Raw genomic sequence first — 12,225 nt, 5'->3', positions numbered from 1 at the left:
GATTTATTTTTCTAACAAAAAGTAGACATTTAGACAGTGACTGTGTTTATTACAATAAAATAGAATTTTTCAGTTTCACACATTGAGCCAAGCCATGTGGTTGAATGACACATTAACAAATATAACACTTGCATTTCGTCATGAAGAATTTAAAGTTAAAATTTCAATGCTTAAAAGTATCGCACCCTCCCTGGGCATGGTGGTACTAGGAGAACTGGATCTGTATTGGTGGTGGGTGTAGCAGGTGCGTCCCTCTTCACTTTTGTGACAGGAACTTCAATGCTGACTGACGCAGATGATGTGTCGGAGGCTGATGTGTTGGATGTTGTAGCATTTAAGATGGTGGGGGTGGCTACAGACACTACTTCAGCAGATTCTGATGACTCTGCAGACAGAAGTCCAGTAACATGAGGGTCGTAGAGAGACGTTAGTTTGTGGTGTTTCAAGCCATGCTTCCTGGTCATATTCGGTGTGTGAGCGTGGATTCTTGGAAATATGTGGGAAATCCCAGTGGAGTTTGCATCTTGAGGAGGTACCTTTGAACATAAATCCCACGAGTAAAGTTTTTTTTTATTCAGGTTCAATCCAAGTACCTGACACTAAAGTCCAGGTTTAGTCACAAATTCAGACGAGAAAACTCACCATACTGAAAAACAGCTTGCAGTCAATTGTGTGTGAATCTGCTAAACCTTTGGCAGAGCAAATGGCGCGATTCTGATAAGAGAACATTGGAAAAATATATTTGGTATACATTTAGTGTTGGATTTGTTCCAAAAAATCAAATGTTATAACATTTTTGCCACTGGGTTGTTGACTGATGTTTACTCGGAGGAAATGTCTTTTTAAACTTTCTTACTCGTGATGTGTAAACATTTTGTGAGGTAGACTATGAGCAGAGTTAAAAAAAAAATCTATTATGATTTGGTATATTGAAGAAAAGTAGGGACTAAAGTGTTGAGCTTAAATAAAGCTTTAAACGGTGTGTATTGGCACTTGAGCAAACAAGTGTGGAATTTCCCCAAAAAATATTTTTAAATTCTGGAGTAAATTATTCCTTTATTTGCAGTGAATCTTTTCCTTAACCACTCAAACTAAGTCTCATCTCATTAGCTACACTGCTTATTCTCAGTAGGGTTGTGGGGGTGCTGGAGCCCATCCCAGCAATCATCAGCCAGTGGGCAGGGGACACTCTGAACTGGTTGCCAGCCAATAGCAGGGCACATAGAGACAGACAACTCACTCGCTCATTCACACCTAGCGACAATTTGGACTGGCCAATTCACCTGAAATGCATATTTTTGGATTGTGGGAGGAAACCGGAGTGCCCGGAGGAAACCCACGCAAGCACGGGGAGAACATACAAACTCTGCACAGGAAGTCTGGAGCTGGATTTGAACCCACGCAGGAGATTCCCAAGACATGAACTGTGCCGCACATGCGCTAACCGCTGTGCTGCCCACTCAAACTAAGTGAAATGCTTAATTTAAGTGAGTTTCACAAAACAGACCTTTACTGGACAAAGCCTTTGAGTCCTGTTTTTGTATAACTAATCACAAGAAGTCTCAAAAGGCTGTACTGACTATTATTACACCATCCCCTCATCTAAAACTTGCCAAAAGCTCAGCATGAGAAAAATAAACCTTGAGTCTGCACATAAGGTGATTCTCCCTTCGAAGCTGACCAGGCTGCATTGGGACAGTCCTCATCAACATGAAATATAGGTCATTCATAAGCTATAGAATAAAAGTGTAATTAAAACCTTGCCACCAAGGTTGGCAATTCAATCTGGGGATAGAACATTCCACAGAACCGGGGCCTGAATGGCGAATGCTTCATTTGGTTTGAACTTTGAGCCTTTGGTGCAAAGGAAGTAATGCCATTGCCACAGTTTGTTTTTAAACAAATATCAAAGCCACAAGTGGTGTAACGCATGCTTATATGATGTGATATTGAAATTGTTTATCTCCAGTGACAAAACATCTTTTATCTGTATTGACACACGCTGCAGCCCAGGATGCATTATCCTGAAAAACGGTGACCAAATGAAGTTGCTGCTCCTGAGTCAGATCAGGAGGCTCTAGTGCAGTGACTGTGGCTTTGATGCTATGTCAGTCCTTAGCTTGGCCTTTGCCATGATCTTTGATTTTTGCAATCCGGAGATGGAATAAGAGCTTGCTCTGTCCACTCCACGCATCGGCCCGGTATTGCAGTACCTCCGGGAACGGTGCATTCGCAATGATCGCAGCAAGGCTTTAGGGCTAGGACCTTAGCTTGGCCTTTTGGCTGAGAGTAAGTGTCCCGGCTCCTAGGCTTTGTAGCGTATTATGAACTGACCGATAACGGATAATGAATAACGAATAATGAAGATAGAACAATAACCCTTAAAAACCCCTCCTACTGGTAACCATGTAAACCAGTACTTTTTTATGTAGTGGAGCAAACCCTTAGCATCAACCTGTCATGCCTTTTTTTTTATGATTAGTTATTCGTTTCAATATGACCCGAAAAGAAAAAAATAAACGATAAATACAAACCACCACCCCAAAACACATACTGGGGGAAGGTTTTGTTTCTCCAAGATACCACAGGAAGTGGTGCTCCAAAGAGCCTAACTAGGGAATCTGGGAATATGAACTGTGATATTTCAGATGGTGAATCCATATTTTATTAACTGATACCACAATTGATAAAACTACTTCCCCACTTCAAACGGACTAAAACATGTAATATTGAGTCTAGTATATATTTTTGATTGAAAAAAAGCATTAAATTAATTGCAGTACGTCTAATTTTTTGATCTAGTTTGAAATGGCCACTAGAATTCAGTTAAAAATGGCATCAGCTACTTTCCCTACCACTGCTCTCGACCCTCTTCCCTGCTACTTTCTCCCAACTAGTGTCACTTGCGGAGCATAGCGGCGAAGGCTTTGGTGTATTAAATGTTCACTGTAAAATTAGTAACTGTGAACACAATCTCACCGTAATAATGGTTGAATTATAAAGTGATAAATGGCACCATTGTCTAACAAGTTTAATGCTCCTGTATGCATCGACATTTCGTTCTGTATACACGAATGACAATAAAGTAGATCTGAATCTGAATCTGATGTGTGCTCTATCAAAATGAGTAAAAACTGGGCATGGTGTAGTGTTTTGGCTAGCTACAGAGTATAATGTGCAGGGATCAGAATTTTCCGCGGATTTCCGCTGTTTTTGAACCCCAAAGGCATTCCGACTTTTTCACTTTTTCTCTTGCGTAGCAAACAAATTCAAAATCCGACTGTCTCACTCTTTCCTTTATTGCTCTGGCGCACCCTGGCGGCCGTTAGAAAAATTGGCTCCGCCCTGCTTTATTCCTGGACCCTGGCTATTTCAGCTGAAAATGAAAATCTCCATTCTGATCCCTGAATGTGGTGTTCACTAATGGGAAGTGACACCTGAACAATATTAAATGATCTTATACCACTTAAAGTCAAATGAAAAAGAAAACCAGACACTGGGCACTCAGCATCTCGAAAGCCCTGGAGCTAAATTCCCCCCTGGTGTACATGCATCCATAAGTTTGTTGCATTTTTTTTTTTTTTGCTTCGTACAGTCTGTCCCTACACTGAAAAGCTCTGATGTTAAGCTTGTCAAACTGATCTGCCAAAAGAGACTGAATTTCTCATTAGCAATATTTTTGAGAAGCTGAATCTGCGATGATGACTTCAGAATACTCTAAACAACCATTAGTGCAGTGGTTTTCAAGCCGGGGTACACAAGTGTGCCACAGGAAATTGCTCATTTTTATTTTTACAAAAAAATATATTATTTAGTATACTTGTGTTCTTCCAGTGAAGAGCCTGGTAACATACATCCATCTGGTAGGTGGAAGCTGATTTTTTTTAATTTTTTTTTAAATGTATTTCCCAATTATTGTGAGGTAGTAAAAAGGAATACAGTGGGACCAAAACCACCTGCGATAAGTAAAAATCCGCGAAGTAGTGGCGCACCTTAAAAAAAAGTTTGTTTAAAAAAAAAAAAAGTAGACCTGGTTAATGGGGACCAAAACCACCCGCGAAAAGTGAAAATCAGCGAAGTAGCGACGCCCCTTCAAAAACGCTTAAAAAATATATATTTTTAAAAAATTATTTTTTTAATCATTTTATTCTATTATTTTTTAGACCTGCCAAGCTCTGAACCCGCAAACGTGGAACCAGGAAGTAGCGACGCCTCTTCAAAATTGCGTAAAAAAAAAAAAGTATATATTTTTAATTTTATTATTTTTTTAGACCTGCGAAGCTCTGAACCTGCAAACATGGAACCACGAAGTACCGACGCCCCTTCAAAAATGCTTTAAAAAATATATATTTTTTAAATTATTTTAATTATTTTTTTAGGCCCGCGAAGCTCTGAACCTGCGAACGTCAAAGTGCGAAGTAGCGAGGTCCCACTGTATATATACTTATTTCCTGTGTAAGGTTGTATTGAAAATAATTTTAAAATCATTCAAAAAAAGGAAATATATTTGAGACATAAAACAGGAAAGTAGCAAAAAACTGTTCAACTGACAAAATGGCTGGCAGATACAGATATTGTAAACGGATTACAAATATATTAATATCCAAAATGTATTTCCTCCCGAACCACGTTAATCAGTCAACTTAATATTGTTAATTTAGGCAACATTACAATTTAAGCTTAAAAACAAAATTGTGCCAGGAATTTTATTTTTAGTGGACGGTGTGCCTTGAAATTTTGAAATGAAATTAAGTTTGCCTTAGGCTAAAAAAGGTTGAAAAACACTGGGTTAGTCAACTGTTGTGATTATGGGGAAAATGTTGTCACACAGCAACTTTATGACTTTATCTTCAGAAAAAAAAAAAATCATTTTGAATTTGTGCAGTCCGGATTCAAGGCTAATCATTGTACTGAGACAGCTTTGGTTAAAGTAACCAATTATCTTCTGGCAATGGATTCTAGTGTCTCACCAATATCACTACTGCTGGATAGCGTGACTGCTGACCACGGCATACTACTGCTCTTTTGGAAAAATGCATTGGTATCTCAGGAACAATACTCATTAAGTCCTACTCCTCAAATAGGACGTATTGTGTTAATTATGGCATTGTGACCTTTCAGCCTTTTGGTGTCAAGGTGATATTTACTGTATATGCTTCAATTTGGTGGAAAGTTCTTTAGGTAAGTCTTTATTGCTAAGCGAATGGCACTCAACTGTACCTGCCATTGAAGACAACCGCTCTGGTTGTGGAAATTTGGAGCCTTGCCTTCATAAGATAAAATATGGATGTCATTTAACTTTTTCATCTTAACATTGAAAAAACAAAAATGTTGATCGTTGTTCCAGTTAATCGTCCTAACATTGTTCTCAGACTGCCTTGAACTTTGGGGTTGGATCTCCTAACCACTAGGGTTCTAGGGGCACCATTTCCTGTGATTTGTCTTGGGCGAAGTACAGCCTGGTGGTCCCCATCCATCTGCAGGCCAACAAATATCTCCACTCGGTCTCAAACTGGGGACCTTTCGCGTGTCAGGCGAATGTGCTAACCACTGCGCTACATTGACAAATGTAATATCACCCAGAGTGACCGTTAAACATCTTATTTGAAAAATGTTGGTTATTAGTTGGTTAGATTTATGTTCTAACTTCTTTATTGGTCTTGTCTCAAAAATTTTTCATTTTCCACCTGCTGTTTTTTATTTTAAGGTTTTTCTTAGGTTTTAGATATTGAAATGTAGAAGGTTCGTTCAGCCTTTTGAGACTTTTGTGACTGAGGGATAAACAGACCGGTAAATGTGATTTAACTTCTTTGCCCTCATGTGCCTTTGAAATTCGGGGAAGTCTTTAACTACCATAATTGTGGTACCCTTTTGCGACTTAGGGCTGAAAAAGAACTTGTGAATCTACCACACTCTCAAAACTGTTCCGAAATTGGTAAATATGTAAATGTGGTGTCAATCCAAATATTCAAATAACCCCCACAGGTAAATTAAAGGGGAAATGACAATACTTACAGCCATGATGTCATTCAGTGGCACACAGAGACCATTTGTGCAATTGGCCTCAGCTATCACGTATTCTGCCAAGTAGTGTGGCCCCCCTGAGACGATCTGAAACAGTTATTCAAGAAATTGACGTAACACAAGGTAAGATGCAGGTGAGCAAGTATGGTAAATCAAATGGGGCGTGACTGTGATTACCTGTTTGGACATCCTTCCAACCTCGAGCAGAGTGTATGTTGTGTTGATCGTGTTGTTGTTAAAGGTTGCTAAAGATGCGTGCACAAAGTTCAGTGCTGTGGTGTCGTTGAGTGGAAGAAGCACAGGACAGCCCAAACACAGGTCTTCTGTTGATTCTAATTCAAATCATTAAATAAAATACAGTCAATCTGATGTGCAGTTTTGACAGTATATACTAAAAGGTGGAGTGCGTCGTTTGAGGGGTCCTTTAAAAAGTTGAAATATAAATCTGCATGGTTGTATAAACGTCCAGCTATAGTTATTACTTACAAAATCTACTTTTAGTTGTAATTCCCATTTTCTTAATGCTCACTCTTTAGAAACACCCAGAAATGGTTAAAAAAAAGTGTCACTGTTCCGAAAGCACATTATTTAAAGCAATGTTTCTCAACTGATGTGTCGCTACCCACTTTCGGATCGCGTACTCGTTTTTGGTGGGTTGCAGGTCTTTGCATTGGCATAGCAATGCTAATGAAATAATAACTGAGGGTCAATTATACTCTTACGCACTGTGGTGTTGTTGAGTCGAAGAAGCATAGAATAGTTTAAACACAGATCCTCTGGATTTCAATAAAAATCGTTAAAAAAAAAAAGTCAGTCTGATGTATAATGTTGACAGTATTTATATACTAAAAGATGGTGATAATGTCCCGCAAATGTAAGTTGACATCCGCAGTTTCACACCATAGAGAACGGACTGCCAAAGTTGGTTTACACATGTTGATACATACCCAACTGAGAATATAATGTTGGATTTCATTCAAAATGAAGCTAATTGAGCAATAAAGGCACACTGTTTACTATTTGACCACTAGATTTTGCTGAATTATGCTGTTCAACCGAAAATTAGTTCTACAAAACACAAGAATATGAACCTAGGAGGCCAAACTGCATCATTTTTCTTATAATTCTTTGTCAAGCGATTTTGTTTTTTGGGGTACAATTAAATGGTAAATGGTCTGCATTTATATAGCGCTTTTTAAGTCAATGAAAACCTCCCAAAGCACTTTACAATGTGCTTCACACTTACCCATTCACACACACTCATACACCAATAGCGGCCATGCAAGGCGCGGACCTGCTTATTGGGGGCATTAGGGATTCAGTGTCTTGCCCAAGGACACTTCGAGCCGGGAATTGAACCTGCGATCTCTTGATCCCAAGATGAGCGCTCTACCTCCTGAGCTAGAAAGATGTCCGAAAAATGTTGAGGCTCATTTTAATAGAGTAAATGCTAATTTCTCAACACTTTTGAAATAAGGAAGGTTACATGATTTTTTTGCTCATGGTTTAAATGAGTAATGTTTTTCCAACAAGTTTTTTTTTTACCACTAGCAGTCAGTAAATATACACTGTCCTTTTAAAAGAAATATTATTACTTGAAGTCGTTTTGGTTTTGCTTGTCTTTTTTTTTTTTTTAAACAGGAAATATATCATAATATCTCTGGTTTTAAATGCACAATCTTAGTTCAATCAATTTGAGAAATAGATTTTTTTTCTTTATTTGGGTAGGATGGTAGATCCTGAAGTCAGACCAGTTGAAAACCACTGATTTAAAGCAATATGTTGATATATTCATCTTTATATCTGGCATTCCACTGCCCTCGGGTCAACAATTAAGTCCAAAAAAATTGAAATATATAATAGATTTTCATCCCTGATACAGGTAATACATTTCTTTATCAGAAGTTGAATGACGAGACACAAATTCTACCTTCTGTTTTACACTTGAAGGCGGTGACGGTCATCACTCCTCCAACTCGTTTTAGAACCACGTCACAGTCTCCCTCCACTGCCTGATATTTTGCCAAAAAGAATAATTAGAAACAACTTTATAGTCTTGCAGATGATTACTATTATTGTTCAAGGTTGCATTTGCTTTATATTTACGGTGAGTGCTTTGGGTCGGACTGTGCAGTTTGCAACGGGAGTGGGGTCCAACACGTGGCAGTCTGTCTCCAGAAGGTCCACTTCAACAATGTAAGTTTCATCTGCATCAGGCTTCTACAAAACAAAATTGAGCTCATTATTACAGAGAGAAAATCTTATGTCCTTATCGGTGGTCTTTGTGTTTTGTAGCCTTCTTATATTTTTTAATAAAAATGAAGAACACCCATAACAACAAAAAATCATCATTAATATATGTTGTCCCAATTATAAACCATTATAAAATTTATATAGATTTTTTTTTAGGTATTTATGGCTTTTGAATTACGTATTACAAAACTAAAAGTTCGTATTTTCACGACACTAAGAATTTAAAATTGTATTCACGTTTAACTTAAAGGATTGAATTAATTACAGAAATGTGTGATAAATACCATGATTTACAATAAACGTTGCAATGTTTCGAATTAAAACAAATCCTTAAGCAAGTGTCCTTGGGAAAGACACTGAATCCCTAATGCCCCCAATAAGCAGGTAGGCGCCTTGCATGGCTGACTATTGGTGTGTGAGTGTGTGTGAATGAGTAAGCGTGAAGAACATTGGAAAGCCCTTTGGTAGGTCTTAATTAACTTGAAAAGCGCTATATAAATGCAGACCATTTACCATTCATTGACAGATTTTTTTACCCATCTTAGATAGTTTGTTTAATGTTACGAATTATTCTCAGTAAAAGCAGAAAACATTTACCAGTATTTAAGCAAAATTATCTTCTGCCAAATCAATTGAGCACATATTCTCATTTTACGAGAAAAAAAGTGTCAAATGTGATTACGTTGGTTAAAAAAGAGGAAAAAAAATCTCAATTAATTAGTAAAGCATGTTTAAAATGTAGTAAAGCGAAGTTAATACCAAAAATAAGGTAAATCATTGGTTAGGGTGAAAATAGTTTCTTTTTTGCAGTGATACTGCTAATATTTCGTAAAACAAGTAAAATCATCGCGTTCCACTGGTAGGTTATGTTTCTCATTCACAGTATGGTTTTCTCAATTTACTACAAATGTTTTAATACAATCTTAAAATAAGAAAACATTGCATTCTCAAGGAGGAAGCCTAGCTGCCATTTTACATTGTTTTACTTGTTTTTTCTCATGATAGTTTAAAAAATAAGAAACACTCGTAAGATTAAAAACAAAAGGTTTAAAAAAAAAAAGATACAACTATAGTAAGATAAAATAAATTGTTATTCAAATCAAGCAGATATTGTCCAGTACTGTACAACAAAATTGTGTTTTATAGCGTATTTGAAATATATAACATTTGTGACATCCAAATGGATTTCTATTGATTTAAAAAAAAATCTCACGAGATTTTTCTTTTTTTTTTTCAATGGACTTATTTGAAGAAAAATAAAAGACACTGGGAATGAACATAACATTAACTTAAAATAATGTTTTTACTTTTCTTGAAAGGGACAGTATGTATTATTTTGTGCCCCCTAATGGTAAAAAAAATAAAATGTTGGAGAAAATAAACCTTGCTTTTTTTTTTAAGAAAAAAAAACATGAACTATAACCTAAACATGCATTTTTTTAAATACTCGTAGAACAATGAATTTGTATTTTACATACAGGTAGCTGACATGAGTGTCTGCTGAGGGTACCCGAAGAAAACAAAAACCTTGTGAAAAGGCTGGGCAAAAAATTTGAAGAAAAACTGCACTAGGGTAACTCGGAGTCCCTGTCGTTCGTATTCTTCATTATGCTTTGTAACACTCATTTTCGGTAGTACTACATAATAAAGCGACATCGAGTGGTCGAATATTACACACTGACCTTTCAAATGTGAGGGTACCATGCATTTGTTTGCGTGTGTTGCTGACTGACCTGAGTAAGGATTTTGATGTCCTCAATTCTGTTGAGTGCATATTTGTAGCCATGGCTATGCTGGCCATTGAGGTAGTCCTGAGCTGCAAAGGCAGCTTCTTCTGCCTCAGGAGAATCACAATCGGGCTTGCGAATACTGAGCTGAGCGCAGCCGAGAGACAGCAGTCCCAAGACCACTGTGATACTTAGTCGATTCATTCCTGTTCACAAGGATAACCACAACGGATGATGAGGAAAAGAGGGAGAGTTCATGCAGACTTAGCAGTATATATAGTGCTTTCAACGAGATAGAGTCAAGTTAGGTAAGTGCTTTGCTTCCTTTCTCATCACGTGTTGGTGGGTGGAACTGCGTGCTGAATGATGGAATCAATAACTTTGGACTTTACCTCGGTTTATTTTGATTTCATTCATTCAGTTTTTGTTCATCAAACAGAAGTTTCGTCAATGCAATTACCGGTACTGTACTTCTCACTGGTAGTGGAGCAAGTACAGTAAGTTAATACGTATGCCTATTTATCCTGACACATGATCTTATTTTGGTATTTTAAGTCTTTATTATGTGTTTATCCTGGAGTGCCATGTCTAATCTCGTTGCAGACAATGTTCACTACGTTGTTATCAATGACAACAATTTAATATGGACAACAATTCAATTCAATATGGAATCAAATTAGCAGGCCTCTTGCTTTGTTTACTTACAAGATCTGCTTTCTCATTCTTGCTAAAATAAATATCATCTCTGTTACCTTAACCAAAAAAGTGTGTTAATGAGAAGAAAAATAAAGGGAATGCCTTTTCATATGAACTCTTTATCCCTGGTTGGGATTCAGTGCTCACCGCTGCGACTTCGGTTTAATTCACGTTACATTCAATGGCACGGTCAGTGATTTTTCGACAGTTCAATAACTCCACAAATACGGTAATATTAATAAGACCTCATCCAAACTTTGAGTTCATTTTTAGGTTAAAAAAATTGCGTTCTATAACAGTAGAAGGGCATATTTTTATTTACATATTCAAATATAAACAAATACATGGAGAAATATTTTCTCATGCCCTTGCCAGTTGTTTTTAATTCTCAACAGGAGCAAAAGAGAAATATCCTTGATGTAAAAATCCCTGTAAGATACATTTGAAATGAAATAAAGTACTATTACTCAGGCAATATCTATAACCGAAAGTTTCTATTTTTGCACAAAAGTAGGCTATATTGACTTCAAAGAAAGAAAAAAAACAGCAATCCTCCATTATTAACTCAACAAAACCTTTTTTTCTCAAATAAAATTGGATAGACTATAATAAAATAAGCGTCACGGCGGCTGGGTGGTTATCAGGGTTCAAGTCCAGCTACCTCAACCTCCCCGTGTGGAGTTTGCATGTTCTCCCCAAACTTGCGTGGGTTTCCTCCGGGCACTCCGGTTTCCTCCCACATTACCCAAAACATGCTTGTCAGTTTAATTAGACGGTCCAAATTGCCCCTAGTTGTGAATGAGCGCGTGAATTGTCTGTCCCTGTGTGACCTGCGACTGGCTGGCAACCAGTTCATGGTGTCCCCTGACCACTGCCCGAAGATAGCTCGGATGGGCTCCAGCACCCCCGGGACCCTACTGAGGATAAGCGGTGCAGATAATGGATGGATAATAAAATAAAGGGAAAATGTCTATTAACCAAACACAACACTTTCTTGAAGGATAAGTAATCCACAGTAAAACAAATGAAATACAAATTATTACAAATTATTTCTGGTAGGTGTTCGAAAGAGATCTAAATATAATGGAAGCTAGAGCTCTTGTTGGTGATAGAAAGGAGTGGAGAGGTGTTGTGAAAGGATAGTGGGATTGTGGACGCGTTCTTAAGGATGGGCTGGGCACCCGTATGATGCGGCAGGGGTAAACCAGTGAAAGCTGTCGGGCCCTACTGTTGAACAAAAGTGTGTGTTGTGTCACCCTGACCCGAGTGACACGGCCGCTTTCTGGTGTCCCGTTTCATCTGGAGGGACGAAAGCATGACCAACTTAGGTGCCGAGGTACCTAACTTGTTTGGGTGTTTGGGCAATTGGGTTGGCTATGGTCCAAAAAAATTTGTGTGTATTTTTTTGCTATTTTTTCCCTTTTATTTTCTTTGTTATTGTATGTGTTTGTCTTGCTGTCGGTCAACCCTCTTGAGGGATATGACCAGGGTAGATAGATAGAATAGGTGTATGATACAATAACAA

At 37.7% G+C, this 12,225-nt stretch overlaps 1 protein-coding gene and 1 non-coding gene across 2 annotated transcripts; one reads left to right on the top strand and one right to left on the bottom strand.

Annotated features, from left to right (window-relative positions):
• Positions 1–28: 28 nt before the first annotated feature.
• ahsga (alpha 2-HS glycoprotein a) lies at positions 29–10,260 on the bottom strand. Its single transcript, XM_088334950.1, has 7 exons — positions 10,011–10,260; positions 8,131–8,244; positions 7,955–8,036; positions 6,202–6,356; positions 6,016–6,111; positions 643–714; positions 29–536 (listed from the first exon to the last, which is right to left on the bottom strand). Exons 1-7 carry the CDS (start codon positions 10,206–10,208, stop codon positions 171–173), a joined length of 1,083 nt encoding a protein of 360 aa, XP_088191076.1. The 5' UTR covers positions 10,209–10,260; the 3' UTR covers positions 29–170.
• On the top strand, positions 2,048–2,235 carry LOC148374316 (U2 spliceosomal RNA). Its single transcript, XR_015848580.1, has one exon. It is a non-coding gene; the product is annotated as a U2 spliceosomal RNA (small nuclear RNA).
• Positions 10,261–12,225: the final 1,965 nt, after the last annotated feature.

This window comes from Urocampus carinirostris, chromosome 1 (genome assembly GCF_059441175.1).
Source record: "Urocampus carinirostris isolate Australia breed hairy pipefish chromosome 1, RoL_Ucar_1.0, whole genome shotgun sequence".
NCBI classification, from domain to species: domain Eukaryota; kingdom Metazoa; phylum Chordata; class Actinopteri; order Syngnathiformes; family Syngnathidae; genus Urocampus; species Urocampus carinirostris.
The sequence above is the reverse complement of the archived record's forward strand: the minus strand, read 5'-3'. Positions and strand labels throughout refer to the sequence as shown.